The following is a 19154-nucleotide window of genomic DNA, read 5'->3' as shown; positions in this document are numbered from 1 at the left end:
CATCTGGAGGGGAGCTGAAGCATGCAGGAGGATTTCTATGCAAATGCTGCAGAATTCTGTATGAGGGACTTTGGTCTCCGCAGGGTGTCCTGGAACCAGTCTCCTGCGGACACTGAGGGATGATCATACCGTCCTGGAGGACTTGGCTCCTGGTTAAGGAAGTGCCAGCACACGGGGAGTTATCCTGCCCCAGTGCGAAGAAGTGTGCCCACAGAAGTACCTCTTCTAATCCTGTACCTGTGACTCCTACGAGGGAGTGCAAACAGCTTCAGCACTATTCTCATGGAGCTGCAACAGGGATTGAGTTACAAGGGCATGGGAGCCACATGGAGCACGCCCAGCCCATGGCAGGTGGAGTAGAAGTATTGGCTGAGGCCAGACTCCTGAAACCAGGGCACACATCCACTTTGACTGTACATGTAGACATGCGCTTTGAATCTGAGCTCCTCCTCGAGGACAGCCATACCACAGGAGCAAAGACCCAGAAAGTGAAGTTTCTGGACCCAGAAAGCGAAGTCTGGTCTGCCCAGGCCACTTGTGGCACTAAACTGTAGAATGGCAAATGGCAGTAGCCTAGTGGCTAAAGATCTTTTCTTGCATGTGCCGGGATACTTATGGGTGCTGGTTCCTGTCCTGGCTGCTCCAGGACAGCTCTAGGACAGCTCCCTGCTTGTGGCCTGGGAAAGCAGTCAAGAATAGCCCAAAGCCTTGAGACCCTGCACCTGTGTGGAAGACCTGAAAGAAACTCCTGACTCAGGAGTTGGCTCAGCATCAGCCATTGCTGCCACTTGGAGAGTAAGCCAGTAGATGGAAAATCTTTCTTTCTGTCTCTACTTCTCTCTGTAAATTTGACTTTCCAATAAAACTAAATAAATCTTTAAACAAGAAGAATGGTGAATCCTCACCTGTGCCGAGAGGTCAAAGGTGGCTTCAGTCTGGATCCCTCTCACATTGCTGCCGTGGCCCCGCTCTGTCATCGCAAACATCCCGGTGTATTTCTGCTCCTGGAGTTAGAAGGGGATTCACCAGTCAGAAGCAGGCTGCTGAGGTCTGGAAATGGCTCGTCCCCCAAGGGGTTGGATGCTAGAAGCTTAGTCCCCAGGGTGGTGAGATGAGGGACGGTGGAATCTTTTTGAGGTGGGAGCTCAATGGGAAGTGGTTGGGCACTGGAGTTGCCACCCTTGGAAGGGGTTAAGGTAGTTCTCACAGGCTAGTTAACACCCACAGAAGGTTGTTCTGAAGGAACAACCTGGGTCCTCTGCATACCAGGTGATCCTTTTCACATGGAATCCCACAGTGATACCATCTGGAACAAGGCCCTCATTGGGGGTGGGAAAAAAAATGGAGCTACCTGATCTTGGACCTTCCACTTCCAAAACTGAGCCGAACAAACCTCTTTTCTGTACAAAGTACCTGGCCTTGGGCATTTTGTTATGGTAACGGAGGATAAGCTAAAACAGTTGCTACAATTATAGACCTCTCCAACCATTTAGCATGTGGGTGAAAACAGTAAGAGGTGAGTTGGAAATAAGTGTGAAAATTCAGTCCAATGACATTTAAAGTGAGATTAACAATAAGATCCATCACAAATAGGATAGCCTAGAAATTCGAATTGTGCCAAACTTCCTCTTTCTTGCTTTCTTGCTTGTCTGCTTTCTCAAACACTAACACATCTAAGTACTACAGATTTCTAAGGCTGTCCACAGCAGAGAATATCAAGGTACACACCATACCTGGAGGGGCTGAAACCACTTAGTAACATGTCCAGGGCTTCCAAGATTCCTGATAGCACCACCAAATAGCCAATAAATTATTCCACACTGAAAATAAAGACAATGCAAACCATTGTTAGCACCAATCAATAGTTTCAAGATAATTAAACCAGCTGGCCAATCTCCACTCAAGGAACACCTGCTCAGCTCCCTGAGATTTATCCAAAAACGCCCCAGTGGCAAATTTGCAGTCCACACCCTCTTCTGCCTGGCCTGCTCCAGTGCTTCTCTGCAGACACAATTGCTGGGCCCTCATCTAGGTGAGGACACCCCAGCTCCACGGAGATTCAGTTCTCCAGCCTCAGCCAACCCTTTTAATCCCAGCAGATGACTGTTCTGAGCATGACTTCTTGCTCAGATACCATCACGTACTTGTGCAATGATCCCAGTTGCTTCTTGCAGTCTGCAGGGATGGAGCCTGCATGAAAAGCAGTCAGCAAGAAGAGGGCCGACGGAAGATGAATGCTGCAAAACGAGCAAGTCCTTGGCTTCAGCCATGACAGCCTGGGTCCCAGCTATCAGTGGGTTCAGCTATCCATTGGCTAGGAGATAGTGGGCCAATGGCACATTGTTTGTCAATTTCTTCTTGTGAGGAATGGAGCGAACAATGAATGTACCCACTTCCCAAGTTGTCATTTGTTCCTCCACACACAAGCTGATTGAATCCCCCAACAACCCAATGAAGAAGACATCATCTCCCCTACTTGACAGCTAAGGATGCTGGCACTCAGAGTGGCAAAGTTGACTCAACCAAAGTTGCACCTTGGGAGTGTGAACATGGCTGAGGTTGCAATCTCAGCTAGTTAAGGCCTACAACTACAACGTCATCAAGCTTCCATGAGGAGCCAATGAGAGCCAACCACTAAGCACTTTGCCTGGTCTTCTAAAAACTCTGGAAAAGTGTTACTGATCAGAAAGGAGAGGAAGAAAGTGACTTGAGCATTTGGAAGGACCAGAGCAACTGGCTGCAAAGACAGAAGGCAGGTGCACAGACATTGGTTGCATCTTCAGGTCAGCATCTTCCCCCTTCTCAGCCACACAACTCCACTTGTCCTCTGCTGAGCACCCGCTCTCCAGAATTAGTCCAAGTGGTTCCTAGGCGATATTGATGCCAGGATGAGTCCTGATCTGAGACTGGCAATTTGCACAGTATTATCTCCCTCTCTGTAAGGACCGGGTACGTTCACTCAGAGTGCATTCTGGCACATGTAAGCAACCAACTGGGAGATGAAAGCTCCCTTTCTTGCTGTAATAAGATCTGGAGGGATGGAGACCCAGTGCTGCTGGAAACCACGTTGCCACAGCTGGTTAATGAAGCTGATGTATGGGAAACAAGGTGCTGAAGGAGACAGAGTCAAGAGATGTGAGACCACATCCTGCACACCTACACCACTTCGGCTCGGCGATCACAGCAGCCATTAAATGGGTTTTTTTTTTTTTTTAGCTTAGGTAAGTTGGGATTGGACTTTTTATGGCGTCGCTGCAACTGAAGGAGCTCTCTGCACTCTGTGTGTATCCTCAGCCAGGAATTAATTTCGTGACTGGCACTTGATCGACTCCCACAGCTCTGGCACTTGGAGGAATAAATTTCACTCAGCACATCCGGCAGATGAAGTGCTTGTCATTCAATTCCTGACAGCAAACCCTGGGAAGATGGTTCTCACCCTGATTGTTCAGCACCTCTCCAGGGAATTATCCTGGACACTACAAACTGCTCCACTCCAACATGGGGAAATGGCATCAGTCCAAATAGAACATGCTTTTCCTCTAACCCATTTTGGAAAGCAAGGTAAAACAAATTATTTATATCAAAACAAGTTGGAATTTTCCACCCCTAAATCTCCTTGGCTGGTGACAGTTGCCTTCTTTGCAATATATTCTTTCTGGGTTTTAAATCCTTTCCTCCACTGAATCATTCCTCCTTTTCAAGATGAGAGAAAAGCCCTTGGTTTGTTCCTGCCATGCTCTGAAAGCTTCCCTTCACTGAAATGTAGGATTAGGAACTCTAGGCTGAGCGAGGGAACCACAACTGTTGACAGGTGGTATCTGCATGATGCCAGTCCACACAGGTTAAATGTGGGCCAGTCACGCTGCCTGAATAACAGGTAAGCTAACCATTCTAAGCCTCCTGCAATGGCAGGTGGCACCCTGGACTGACATACTCTCAGCGTGTGCTTCCTGGGAGGTGAATGACAGAGGCAGTTCTGACTGAGGTGATCAACAGGAAGAGTTGAGACCTGGTAAGTTCCGGATACACAGTTAATAAGTTTGATTGGAGGAGCCAGGAAAGACAGGACTCTAGGAGAATACTGGCTCACCATTTGGATAGAGGCCCACCCTGCAGTGGGGCAACTTGGAAGGGAATCCAAGAAGAGACAGAAAAAGTCAGGAGCAGGTGGTAGAGTCAATAAGATGCTGAGACAGACTGAAGAGGGGCATCATTCCATCACAAGGAAAATACCAAGTGGCCTCCACAGAGAGCAGTGTGTGCACTGCTTTTATTCCTGCCCAACATTCTACCACCTAGCAAACCTCAGGGCCAGGACGCTAAGAGGCTAATCTGCTCTGTGACATGCTGGGAAAAGCAGTAATAACTGACCTACAAGGAGGGAACAGCTGATGAAAGCCCTGACTTCCATCACATTGCCAGCCTGGTGCGGCCTGTTCAGGAGAGCGCCTTCCCTCCTTCCTCGTTCATGTGGAGAAGCCAAAGCCAAACAGGCAGCACACCTGAGAGCCAGCCAGGGCTGGCAGCAACCTCAGAGGCCACGGTGGGAGACACGTGGGAACGCAGGTTGCTTTCACTTCAATGCATCCGCAGAGTCACTACCTGGAAGACTCTTGGGAGGAGTTCCCAGCCATGTCTCAGGAGCTTGGCACCCCCACCAATGAGCAAACCCCTGCTCCCAGACAGACAGCACAGACTCAGAGGCATTTCCAATTTAGGTCTGGACATGACTTTGCATGGGCATTAGCATTAGTAGCCTTTGTTGCAGATGAGAAGAGCACATCACACATACAGAACCTGCCAGAATACAGCTGGGAAGTCCTAGACAAAGAATGTGAATCCATGTACTGCTGACTGTGTCCCTGTCACAACGGGCTGGTGAGATCTGTCATGCATACTGGAAGTCTGCCAGCACCACCACCGTGATAAGCCATCAGCTTCCTGCACAATGAACCAATAGCAGGTACATTTTGGAATCTTTTCATTCTGAGAGCAAATGGGATACATGAGGCACTGGAAGTGTATCTTGAGACAGGAGTTATCCCAGGAAACAATAATGGACCCAAGTGTGCCCACCAATACTCATACACTGAAGCCTTGATCCACAGTGGGGTGGTTGGGGGGGCATGTCTTTGGGAGGCATTTAGGGTACCTCCCAAAAAGAGGCACTTAGGCACTTTGGGCGACCATGAACTTGAGGCTTCAGTTTGGAATTGGTGCCTTCGTAAGGCAAGGAAGGGAAACCAGTACCTCTCTGCACAACATAAGGACACAGAGGGAGGGCAGTCTCACCATACCATGATCTTTTAAAAATATTTATGTATTTACTTACTTATTTATTTATTTATTTAAAAGGCAGTTACACACACAGGTGGGGCAGGGCGGATCTTCCAACTGTTGGTTCACTCCCCAAATGGCCACACAGCTAAAGCTGGACTAAGCCAAGGCCAGGAGCAAGCTTCATCCAGGTCTCCCACCTGGGTTGCAGGGACCATCCTCCACTGCTCTCCCAGGCACATTTGCAGAGAGCTGGATTGGAAGCTAAGCAGCTAGGAATTGAACCAGTACCCATACAGGATCCTAGGGATGCAAATGGCAGCTGTATCTTTGACCATGATCTTGAGCTTAGCAACCTCCAGAAACATCAGAACATAAATGTCCATTGTTTGAGCCCCAAGTCTACGATATTTTGTTACACAGGCCCAAGTACCCCAACACAGATAGTCAGGTGATGGCAATATGGAAAAGGAGAACAGAGACAAGGGAGAAAAAAAGGAAGCATTCCACATTTCTTACAGCTTGAGAGTCTTTCCAGATTTCATCCATGTTTTTGGCGGAAGACTCTGGGCTGATGCCTGGATGGCAGTGAGAATTCACAGCCCTCCATGAAGAAGTCCTTCTCTCAGGCGTTCTCTAGGGGCTCTCTCACAGACAGCCCCAGGCCCTGCCAGCCCTTGGCAGCATGAGTTCAACCATGTTTGTCCAAAGTGCCAAGGGAGACATAGAGCCTCTGGATTAACACAGGACCAGAGTGAACCAGAGAAGGGGCTGGGCCCCTGAGGTACCGATGCTACTGACAAGCTGAGGTTGTCGCTCTCTGTTCAAGCTGGAGGCTCCTATAACAGGCAGATGCTGCTAGCTGCTCTGGGTGCCCCCTGACCCACCAGAGCTCACAGGAGCAGTTCCCAGCCCACCACAGCCCTCCACCACCAACAGGGGAAAAAAGCCATAATCTCCTAGGCCAGACTCAGCACACAGTGAACATGTTTCTCCAACAACCGAGGATTTCCAAGCTCAGTTGGTAGAAGGTTGGGGTGGGGGCAGTAGGACAGGGAAAAGGAAAAAAAAGTCAGCCACAGTGACGGAAGTGCAGAGAAGCAGTCAATAGCTATTTTCTATTGTTGTTTTTATTGTGGCAAAGTATATACAATATGTAATATAAAGTTTGTCATTTGAAAATGTGTAATTCAGTGGCATTAAGCACAGTCAAATGTTGTGAGAATATCACTACTTCCAAAACTTTCTGACCATCCAAGAAACTCTTTACCCTTTAAGATAACTTTTCATTCTTCTGCCTCCATCCCCCAGGAACTTTCTGCTCTTCTTTCTCTGAATGTGCCCATCCTATCTATTCCAGTGGACTCCCTTCCCTTTGTGTTGGCTTATGTCACTCAGCATAATGCTTTCAAGATTCGTCCATGTATCCTGTACCAGAACGTCATTCCTTTTTCTGGCTCAATCGTGCTCTGTTGTGTGTATACACCAGGTTTTGTCTACCCAGTCAACAACTGATGCATATTGGTTTTAGCTATGGTGAATATTGCTGTGGTGAGCACTGCCATTTCAGTATCTGTTTAGGACCTGTTTCCAAGTGTTGGGCTATATAGCTACTCAGTGGCATGGCCAGGTCATACGGTAACTATGTGTTTTGTCATCTGAGGCTCTGTTGCATTTTGATTCTGTATTAGTCACTCAGCATTCAGGCACTGACATCTGTTATGTATCTAGAACATAAAGGCCTGCTAGTGTTAACAGTTTGCCTGTTGGTCATGCTAAGAGGCATGAGATAACCACATGAATACTCACTCACAGATTCAAAATGGTTACACATGTCTTGAAGGAAGAATGCTTCAATTGGGAACTACACAAGGAGCAGGCATCAACCAGGGGAAGGAGAAGAAAGACAGCCCAGGATGAAAGACGAGAGTAGGCTACAGGTGGGTGACAGGTGTGGAAAAGGCACCAATCTGGCAGTGGCTCTTTGGGAAGAAGGGAAGCGGAACAGAACACCTGGAGAGGTACCCAGGGCCAGGCCATGAAAGGACCCTGGACCACCCCAGGGACTGCAGAGTTTTTCCTGGGCTTAAGAGGAAGCAAGAGAGTGACGTGATCAGAGAGGGGTTTTAAAGAACAATCTTTTATGTCTGCTCACATTTCCTTATAGAATACTCAAGAGTGAAGCTTTCCCAGAAACATATATTTCAGAAAAGTTCAAAGAAAACAGAAAAGTAAAATGAACTCAACAACACCACATCATGGCCACGCTGCTTCGTTCCCAGCCCCCACCCACCTGCCCTTCCTACAGCCTTGCTGTCTTCAACTTTGTCTATGGCATGAGATAGTTTCTTCCCTAAATATTTCCTAGAGACCTCTGAGACAGAAACTCTTTTAACAGCAAAACTCAAAGCCATTAATCCATCAAAAAATATAACACAAATTCTCCAATGTTGCCAAATACCCAAAGTTCAGGTCCCCCAGCTGACCCATCATTTTTCTCTTCACTTGGTTGCAAGGCCCATCCCTGACAATCAACTGAGATGCTCCCGAAGTCTGCTTTAAACCATGGACCCTTCCTCCTGCATTCACACAGACAGTCCCAGTGCAGCTTGATGCACTTGGCTCAGTATGAAACCCCGATGCTCAGAGAAGGGGACTCCCCGACTCCCCACACTGCCCCATAACCATGAGACGGCAGGTAGGATGACAAAGACACCCAGAAATTATCTGCTTATTACATCTCAGCTTCATTTCCTCTCTGAAAACCACAGCCAACCCATCCAGCTGGACATTCTCATAGGAGGATATGCAAAGGTTTCTCTGTTTTCCATTCCTACACATAAAAATGTCTACACCCCATATCTCAACTACCCAGTAACCTGACTCCAACCATCCCCTCCTGTTCAAGCTATCACGCCCACCCCTTTGGGAGCCACAACCATGGGTGTTTGCATGTGAGGCTTCTTTGGAGAGGCAGAGAGACACATAGAAAGAGGACAGAGGAGAGGCAAAGTTGCTGTCTGCTGGGATTGGGGGTGAGCCGAAGCCTGCAACCAGGAACTCAACGCAGGTTTCCCATGTGAGTGGCAGGAATGCAGTAAGTTCAGTCATCAACTTAGATTCATCTCTACATATTGGGTTTTTTTTAAAGAATTATTCATTTTATTACAGCCAGATATACACAGAGGAGGAGAGACAGAGAGGAAGATCTTCCGTCCGATGATTCACTCACCAAGTGAGCCGCAACGGGCCAGTGCGCGCCGATCCGAAGCCGGGAAGCTGGAACCTCTTCCGGGTCTCCCACACGGGTGCAGGGTCCCAAAGCATTGGGCCGTCCTCAACTGCTTTCCCAGGCCACAAGCAGGGAGCTGGATGGGAAGTGGAGCTGCCGGGATTAGAACCGGCGCCCATATGGGATCCCGGAGCTTTCAAGGCGAGGACTTTAGCCGCTAGGCCATGCCGCCGGGCCCTCTACATATTGGTTTAACTTAAACAAGTGCAATAATGTGGATCAATTGTGGCAATAACATTTAAGAAAATAAATCATTAGTGACTATGACAGTGTTTTTATAAAATTAATACAAAAATACATGACTGAGGGACCAGTGTTGTGGCACAGCAAGTTAAGCCACCATTTGCAACACCAGCATCCTGATATGGGCACTAATTCACATTCAGGTTGCTCCACTTTCAATCCAGCTCCCCACTAACTCATTTGGAAAAGCAACAGAGGATGGCACAAGTGTTTGGGACCCTGCACTCAAGTGGGAGACTTGGACAAAGCTCCTGGCTTCCACCTGGCCCAGCCCTGACCATTATGGCCATTTTAGGTAGTGAACCAGTGGATGAAAGACGTGTGTGTGGGTGTGTGGGTGTGTGTCCCTTTCCTTGCCCCTCTGTAACTCTCTGCCCTTCAAATAAGTAAATAAATCTTAGGGGGAAAAAAGTGACCAATACAGATATGCGAATGTTGTTCAAAAGGGAAAGCAAAGCAAGAACAAGACTGGATTACAGCAGTCAGGGCGCCACGTTGTGAGGTCCCCATGTTCCAGTCAACGTGCCCAGGGCATTCAGCTGCAGTTCCCACCCTTGTCAATCATGGCAAGATGACGTCATGAACAGCAGGAGCCCTGGCGCGCTCACCTTCACACCCGTGGCCATGTCTGCGATGGACAGCACTTCCCCAATGCCGAGGCTTCGACTGACAAAATTCTCTGTTTTCTTTGCCTAAAAACACGACAGACCCAATGTCAGTGTTTCCTTTGGGTTTGCTGACCTTTTAAATTCACACATGCATGATGATACTTTCACAGTTACAGATATGAACATGATGAAAGCTGCTTTTAAATTAGGAAATCATCCCATCAGTGTGTCAAAGCAGAGATTTTCACCTTTCCATAATGTGTTCTTCTGGTCGCTGACCAAGTGTCTGAAGAGGGTGTACTTCTTCTTTTTTTTTTCTAATACAGCAGATTCATTGCATCCACCTCGTGGCCAGTCCAGTGACAGACACCCCACAGGCCATGATCCACCCCTTTGCAGGCCCAGCACCCAGGAAGTTCTGCCCTGCTCCTTGTACGCATGATCCAGACCTGCAGCGTCTCTACACTAATGCCCTAACCAACAGGGAACCCCTGACTTGCTCCCAGGCAACAACCTTGCTGTGAAGACTCGATGGGAAGGTTTGGGAAATATTTAACACAGAGAAAATTCCATAACCTTCACCTTCCTTTCCGGGCATAGACCGTCTAGGGGTTTTGACAGTTTCAATACACTGTGATTTCCATTCCCCTATGTCATCCTCTTCTCACTCCCCGACACATAATAGCAATAGATCTAAAGCCAGAAGAGCAGAGTCCCATGGCAGTAAAGACTGGAGACAGACACCAGAGCTGCTTTATTCTAAATCTGGAGAAGCATCTGGCACATCTGTAGCAGGAGGCAGCCCTTCAGGGGCAAGTTGCAGTTGGTCATTCATTGTTGGAGTTAAGGGTGATTGTTCTCAGGTGCTAGTCTGAGACTCAACCAACAAAACTGGTGCTTGCTGCTCGTGTGTGTGTATGTGTGCGTGTGTGTGTGTGTGTGTGCATCTGGGTGTTCATGTGTGTGTATCTGTATTGCTGGACACAGCTATGTGCATGTATGGGTGCTTCTCTGTTTATGTGTCTATGTGCACACATGTCACGCAGGAGTAAGTACGTTTGCATGTGTACACAAGAACATGGCCTCAGCAGCAACAGGACACAACCAGCCTTCCCAGCATTACACTCAGTTCCACACTGGCTTAAGCTCTCCCTATAGTCACACTATATTTTCCTGTGCTGTAAGGTTTTCCACAAGTTTTCTCTCGAGCATTATTAATTTTATCAAACAATCGAGATTTATGACTCTTATCATGGCTCCGACCCAGTACATCTTGCATTGATTATTTCCTAAAATATTTCCAGGCTGGAGCATAAACCATTGCGTGGTTCTGACTTGGGCTCACACCAGAGAGTCAGTTACCAGCAAATAATAAAAATCAACTGTGGCAGTTACGTGATGACTTTTTTTGGAGGATGCAGACCCCCATAACCAACCCTCTCGTGAAGCCAAGCTGCAAGGGCTAACCCCACATAACACTGCACTTGTTAAACAGAAGGAAAAGTTCAACACAGGGAGGTCAAATGACTTGTCCAACCAGAATCACCAAGCCAGGGGCAGAGCAAGGACCAGGGACCAGATGTTCAGCTTTCTCATCTAGGCATTATGCTATGACCCCTCACGGCCCTCAGTACGCTGGACCAGGAAGCCCTGAGATTCCATGCGGCCCAGCCTGTAGCACAGGTTCACCCAACCAGACAGCACCAGCCTTCTCCTCAAGTTCTCCTGTCCCAGTACTACCAAATCATCTTTAGGACATTCTAAGCTGACCCGCCTTCCCATAAACCATCTGCTCTCCCTTAACCAAATATAAATCTTCAAAAATAAGCAAACTTCTCAGAATTTCCAAAGATTCTAGCATTCTTCATGCTTCATTCTCTTCCTACCTACTCCCAATGCAGGAGTGTGACTGTTCTTATTGGTTTCCAACATTGGTCATCGCTACTCACCAGTCTGAAATAAATTGCAAGCACATTTACTGAAGAATCCATCCCAAATTTAGCTATCTTGGAGCATTATAAATGTTTTACAATGATGACTTCCCTTTCCCAGACTCTGCAGGAACCAGCAATCTTTGCTATTAGATCTGATGGGGAATGCCAAAAGGAGTCTGCTGTGAATTCTCCAAGCCTGATTTAAGCATGCATTTGGACTGGTCCATTTCAAGAAGTCAAACTAGGGTTTCAGATCCCAGATGAAGCTTAATTTAGTTGACTGTGCAACCTGGCAGTCAACTAAACATTTTCACATCTTTTCCATACTTAAAACTCCCTTTTTAATTTCAATTTGGCTAATTATTCTTAATTGAAGAATGCCTATTATTAATGTTTTTCCTTTTATTGAACTGGCAATTAACTGAATTGTCTACATTTAATCACTCAATAATCAGCATGTGTTTTTCTGTATGACTTTCTGTAATATTTCCACTATATCAACAGCTGAGCTGCCTTCATTTACGCTTGGTATACTCAAATCAAATTTAATATCTATATCAGCATAAAAATTTGTTGAAATAGCACATGAGACTTATATCTTCTTTCCTTACTTAAGGTTTTTTTTGTAAGTCAGAATTACAAACATAGAGGGTGGTACAGAGAAAGAGAGTGGTCATCCATTCACTGGCCCACATCCCAGATGGCCACCATGGCCAGGGCTGAGCCAGGCTAAAGCGTGGAGTTTCATCCGAGTCTCCCACATGGGCCAAACACTTGGGCCATTCTCTGTTGCTTTTTGCAGGGAACTGAATCAGAACTGGAGCAGCCAGAATACGAATCATGGCTTATATATAATGCCAGCCTCACAGGTGGCAGCTTCACCTACTACACCACAGTTACCAGTCCCTCAAACTTAAATCTTATCCTAAAACATCACTCATACTATTTTAATTTCTACTTAATGAATTCAATCTCAGACAGAAGATAGTTTCTCAGAAAACTCTTCATTTCAGAGTACTTGATATAGCAGACCTATATTACAAATTCCATGAAAATTTACATTTTCCTGTAAAAAGTCTAAAAGAGAATCTTAAAAAGACTTCTATACAGGTTGAGCATCGCTTGTCCAAAATGCTTGGGATCAAAAGTGTCTCAGCTGTACATTTTTTAGCTTCGTAATATTTTCATATATATGATGAGATCGCTTAGGGATAGAACCAAGTCTAAACATAAGGTTTCACACCTGAGATCAGATGAGGAGCTTGTCACTCACATTATCGTTTTGATGCTCAAAAAGTTTTGGATTGTGTAGAATTTGGATTTCTGGATTTTCAGATCAGGGTTGCTTGAGCAATACTTCCCCCAATTAAAAATTAACATGATTTGGAATTGGTTGAGTCTATACAGCCTCAGTTTTCTGTCTTTTAATGTTAGAAAACCACCCGACACTCGACACCGGCAGCCTGGATAATCACATATTCCATTCTCAATCTTCCCTTTCTCTCACCACTCCCCAGACTGGTGTGTCTGCTGCATCTGTCTACCCTCTGATTTCAGGTTTTTGCTCTGTCTTCTTGGCCCTATTGGAGGCTATTTTTTTTTTGCATAATTAGCTTAAATTATTTCAGGAAGACAAAGATCCAAGTAAAATGCACAAATTAATGAACTTTATAAAGATTCAGGCTGGACTCATCTTCCCAAAGATTTGAAATCTGGTCACTTTCAACATGTTCTCAAAGCCTCTATACTTGTATATGCCAATAGATTGTATATATACTTGATACACTTTATAACAACCACTCAATGGGCCTCCCACCATCATTCTGTCCCAAACACCAGGTACTGTGATCACTTAGGATGCTGATGGTGCTAGAGTACATAGAGTTGAAGTGCATGGTGAGGTCTGGTGAATTATCTACTTGTGCAGCAGTCACACCAACATAGATTAAAGGACAATCCTTGAAGCCCAGCAAGGGGACTCACATCCCTCGCTGGTGAGTTTCCACTCCCATGGGAAACCGCTTTTTGTCACCATTCGTCATTAGCCTGTACTTGAACTTACATAAATGGAACCACACGGTAGTTTCCACACTTGTCTAGCCTCTTATTGACGAGCACAGTGTTGTTTCCAGTTGGGGCTGACTATGAATTAAGCTGATATAACTGTTAATGTCACATCTTTTTGCAGATATGTGTGTTCATTTCTCTGTAGTAAATCCTTAGGAAGGAAGCCAGGTTAAGATACAGGTTTGCTTTTAGCTTTGTAAGAAATTACCAAACAGTTGCACCATTTTACACTCTTACCAACAATGTATGAGAGTTCTTCCTGCACATCCATGACAGCATTGTAGTCTTTTCCTGTTTTAGCTATTCTGTAAGGCACCTAATGGTACTTCATGAGAGTTTCAATCAGCATCTCCAGATGACAAGAGATGTTACACACATTTTCATACTTTCATTGGCCTTTTAAAGTTTGTTCAAGTCATCTGCTCCACTTTCAAAATTGGACTTATACTATTGAACCCTAAGAATTTTTTTTATATACTGATTATAAATCCTGACACAAATGTTTGTCATATCATGCCTTGTAGATTCTCCCCACTGCCCTGACCCAGTTTTGAAGTCCCTTTTTATTCCTTTGATGAACATCAGTTTTTAATTTTGTCTTATTTTTTTCTTTTATATATTCAGGATTTGGGGAATTTTCCCTGAGAAATCTCTGTATCCTAAAATCAAAAAGATATTCTCGGGCCTGGCGTGCTGGCCTAGCAGCTAAAGTCCTCACCTTGAACGCCCCGGGATCCCATATGGGCGCCGGTTCTAATCCCATCCAGCTCCATGCCTGTAGCCTGGGAAAGCAGTCAAGCACGGCCCAAGGCCGTGGGACCCAGCACCTGTGTGGGAGACCCAGAGGAAGCTCCTGGCTCCTGGCTTTGGATTGACTCATCTCGAGTCATTGTGGCTGCTTGGGGAGTGAATCATCGGATGGAAGGTCTTCCTCTCTGACTCTCCTCCTCTCTGTTTATCTGCTTTTCCAAGATAGAAAAAAAAAGGAAACATAAGAAAAAGATATTTTCCTTTGTTCTCCTGCAGACTTTGCCATTACAGAATTATGTGTAGGTGTGTACTATACTAAAAATTATGTAGTTTGAGTAGGGATCAAGGTTAACATTTTCCCTTATGTTTATCTAGCTGGTCCAGCACTGTTTATTAAAAGTACATGCTTTCCCATCAAATTCCTTTAGTAGCATTATCAATACATCAATTGACTATATGTGTGTGAGTTTCTCTCCATATCTTCACTTTGTTCCATTGATCTCTTCGTCTTATGACACCACTACGGAATGTTGAGTAACTCTATAAATCTGCAAGTCCTCTAGTTACAGACCCCCAATCTATCCCTTTTCAGAATTGATCTAGTTGCTCTAGGGCTCCATTTCCATATATGTTTGAATGATCTTTCAGGTTTTGATGAAGTCAATATAACATTTTAAAAATAGGCACCATATTATACCTCCAGCCTTTCTCTCTCCACTGACACCAGTTACCAGTGGGGAAAAATTCTAGACCTCTCAGCATAGCCTCCTTATCTGGCCCTTCTTGTTAATTTGCTGTTTCTGCAGCCACAAAGAAAGCTGGGAGCACACTGTAAAAAAGAAAATAAAAGAGCAGCTGTGTGCTTCATCCTCTCCAGGGACCTCCGATCCTCCCAGGAAAGCCCAGCTCAGGAGTGATGAAAGATGGTGTGCGCGTTGCTCCACCTTGGGATGGACATGACATCATTACTGCTATCTTCTGACAGTGTAGGATTTTCCAATTTTTTTCCTCCAGTTCAATATACCTCTAGATAGCACATACCTACCACATTTCTAGATGCTTTGGAAATCTTTCTAATTAAAGCAGTCACAAAGCTGGCCAGCCCCGTAACATGTGGCAATGAATGTGTCTTACTGACCTGACCAGCTTACTTCCATGTCAGAGGAAGGCACCGCATTTTATATCCAATGTAACAGAAAGTTACCTACAAGTTTGTCCAATGAGCAAATATCACTCCAGTTGTTTCATATTGTGAGAAATGGGCACACAACTGCTTTAACCTTATATGGCCTTAAAAAAAAAAGTATGATTGAACATTCACTCAACACATGTGCCAGTACTCACGTGTGACTCTCCCAGCAGACTGACTTTCCCAGCAACCCTTTAAGGCAAGTGCTATTATCATCCACAATTTACAGAGGAAACAGACTTAAAGAAGAAATTTTCTCAACACCACAGAGTGAAGGAACCAAATACAAACCCTAGTTTATTTAACTCCAAAAATCGGAAACCCACCACCACTATATAATGTTGAAAAAATTGCACTATACCCAAGCCATTTGGGTTTTTCAAGCCACACACACATATACACTTACTACAACTTAAAAGACCAGGTTAGCATACATATTACCAGTTATCCTTGGGTGAAGAAATTCTGAGATTGTGTGTGTGTAACTATATTTTAATTTGCCTGTAATTAAGGCACTGTGTGTGTGTTTGTAAAACTGTATTTTAATTTGCCTATAATGAAGGCAGTGTGTGTGTGAGAGAGACTGTATTTTGATTTGCCTGTAATGAAGGCATGTTCTTTCAAGAAGGAGGAATTTTTCACCACTTCATTCAGAGAGGATCTGTGAGTCTTTAAACATTCTGCACCTATACCTGATTCCTCCAAGTCTCTCATGCACCTGTAGGAGGTGGAGAAGCAGACTTGGAAAATAAGAGAGGAACCAAGCTGGAGCAGGTGCCAGGAACCGAGGAGACAGCACTAATGAGGCCCAATAAGGCCTAGCAGTCACCATCCCAGGCGCATGTGGCTGCTGCTGGCCAACAGGAATCCTTACCCTGCCCTGTCCACCTGTATGACCCTCCCTGCTTGTTCCACGGCCCTGGGGGAACACTCTGATAGTTGGGCTCACTTCTCATGCCTGAGTCCAACTTTGCTCTGTAGCACGAAGACGAACCACCAATGCTATCTCCATTGCACACCACTCTTCCCCCTTGGATTCAGTAGGGCCTATTCCAAGGCACAACCTTCAGGCCAGTCTCCCTCCACCCATACACATGGTCACTGTGGAGTTCTCTGCAGCATCAACCCCGCATTTCCTGGGGAAACTGCTTTGTTATTGGTCCTCACTCACCCTAGCTCACCAGATCATGGACACCTGAAAGATCAGGGCTGTCTCCTGTACATCTTGAATTATGAGATTCAGTTCTACCACAACTCTGTTCTTCCTCCCATCACAACACAAAGACCATGTGGGGCAGAGCTTCACTGCACACAGGCTCTAGAACTGAGTGAGCTAGTCCAAGTCCTCCTCTTGCCATTTAATAACACCTGACCTCTGCTTCTTATACATGATTCCCATGACCATATAACAGGAGTCATATTTAGTTTCGTGAATTTACCCTGAGGATTCAAGAGGGAAATGTGTGCAAAATGCTTGGCAGGCCTCTTCTTCTTGTGCCCTATCTCACCGGTCCTTCCCATCATCCCCCCAGGCTCAGACCTGGGACTTCCTCTTCTCAGTCAGCATTTATGCCTTGAAGACCCATCCAGCTTCACAGCTCTGAAGTCGTCTCTCATAGAGGGTGCTTGGCACAGCAGTCATGCTGTTTGCATTCCACATCATTGTGTGTAGTTCTCAGCTCCCAGCTCCAGCTCCTGAACCCAGCTTCCTGCTAATGTAGACCCTGAGAGGAAGCTGTGACCACTCAAATGACTAGATCCCTGGCACCCTTGTGGGAGACCACAATGAGTTTCTGGCTGTTGATTTCACCTCCCATGATGTGTGTGTGTGTGTATCTGCCTCTGCAGTAAAGCAAAAATTTAATAAAATAAATAAATGCATCTCTATGCTGACATCCTCTCCACACCTTTTCCCTAAACAACACAAGTCAGTGATCATGTCGCAAGACGAAGTCCTGCCAGTCTCCCCAACCTAATCGATGGTCACCTCACCATCAGTCCCAACAGCACGAACAAACTCTTCACCCCTCCTTCTCTCCAGGTCCTCTCATCTATCAGCGAATCCCACTGCTTTCCCTTCCGCGGAACCTGACTCAGCCGCTTCTCATCACCCTGGCTGCAGCCTTCCCAGCATCCATTAGCATCGCCTCTCTGAGTGACTGTGAAGCCCTCTCCATTCACCTGCCTGCTTGCATGCAGCCCTCTTGGGGTACAGCCTCAAGCAAAGCGGCCAAGAGGATCCTGGTCAAATTCCAGCTTGTGTCCTGCCTCATTCAGTCTTTCCAAATTCCTCCCATTGTGTCCACTCTGGAGAAACCAAACTCCTTACAGGGCTTTCATGGTCCTGTAGCCCACCATGTCCCTAGCCTGTCACTGCTGTCCCCTCCTCACTCACTCTGCTTCCATGGCATCACATCACGCTACTGCTCCATTAGCAAGCCCAGTGCTCATATCCTCCATATGCTCCCCAACCTTGCTTCACTTTATCAGGAAGCCCCTCACTTGTCCCCCAACTTTCCCAAGAACCCCTCCATGGTTAATGCTTTTTAAGTTTAGCCCATATACACAGCACCAAATTCGTTATTCTAGCCATTTTTAAGTGTCCAGTTCCATGGTACTCCCCATACATTCACAAATTTCTATACCCATCACGATTATCCACCTCAAGAATGTGTTCATCATCCCAAACAAAACATCTGTACTCACTGAATAAGTGCTCTGGGTACCCTCCAAGCTCAATTATGTCGCAGCATGTGTCAAAATTTCCCTCCACTAAATAAGATTCTATCATATGTATAAAGTACTTTTGGGGGTAGGAGTTCGCCTCAGAAGTAGTCACTGCTTGAGGTGTCTGTGTTCCACATTGGAGTTTCAGGTTTCTAGTTCAACAGCTACAGTGCTGATCCAGCTTCCAGCAACATGGACCTTGGCAGGCAGCAGTAATGGTTCACACGCTTGGAGCCCTACCACCCACACGGGAGACCTGGCTGACTTCAGGCCCCTGCCTTCCGCCTGGACTAGCCCTGTAACAGGCCTTCGGATGATTCTCATTCTGTATCTCCTTCCTTTTTCTCTCTGTATCTCCCTTTCAAAGTTGAAAATAAAAATTTAAATCAAACCACATTTTATTTATCCATTCATCCATCACTTAATGTCTTCTGCCTAGTGAGAACTGCTGCAATCAATACGGGCTTGCCAACAACGTTTTGAACCCTTGCTTTCACATCTTTGGGACACTTGTCAAGAAGTCAAATTGTTGGATCATACGCAAAGTTGAGTTTGGGACCAACAGTAGCCTAGTGGCTAAATCCTCACCTTGCAACTGCCAGGATTTCATATGGGCATCGGTTCATGTCCCAGCTACTCCATTTCCCATCCAGCTCCCGGCTTGTGGCCTGGGAAAGCAGTAGAAGATGGTTCAAATGCCTTGGGACCCTGCACCCACATGGGAGACCTGGAAGAAGCTCCTGGCTCTTGACTTTGGATTGACTTAGCTCTGGCTGTTGCAGCCACTTGGGGAGTGAACCAGTAGATGGAAGATCTTTCTCTCTGTGTTTCCTTCTCTCCTTTTCTCTGTATACATGTCTCTGCCTTTCTAATAAAAAATAAATGAACCTTTAAAAAAATCATACCATATAGGTGTAGGTTCATGTCCCAACTGCCCCACTTCCAACCCAGTCGTCTGCTTGTGGCCTTGGAAAGCAGCAGAATACAGCACAGTTACTTGAGTCCTGCACTCATATGGAAGACCCAAAAGAAGCTCCAGGCTCCCAGCTTTCAGATCTGCTTGGCTC

General features: G+C 45.9%; 1 protein-coding gene across 1 annotated transcript in view; it reads right to left on the bottom strand.

The window, feature by feature from the left end:
• Window positions 1-19154, bottom strand: part of ACOXL (acyl-CoA oxidase like) — a 312000-nt gene that overhangs the window by 273014 nt on the left and 19832 nt on the right. Inside the window, exons 3-5 of the mRNA XM_058667609.1 lie at window positions 9421-9504; window positions 1734-1820; window positions 906-1004 (exon numbers count right to left, since the gene is read on the bottom strand). Coding sequence (XP_058523592.1) covers window positions 906-1004; window positions 1734-1820; window positions 9421-9504 — 270 coding nt within the window. The remainder of the gene's footprint in view (window positions 1-905; window positions 1005-1733; window positions 1821-9420; window positions 9505-19154) is intronic.

Source organism: Ochotona princeps, chromosome 8 (assembly GCF_030435755.1).
Source record: "Ochotona princeps isolate mOchPri1 chromosome 8, mOchPri1.hap1, whole genome shotgun sequence".
Taxonomy (NCBI): Eukaryota; Metazoa; Chordata; class Mammalia; order Lagomorpha; family Ochotonidae; genus Ochotona; species Ochotona princeps.
The sequence above is the reverse complement of the archived record's forward strand: the minus strand, read 5'-3'. Positions and strand labels throughout refer to the sequence as shown.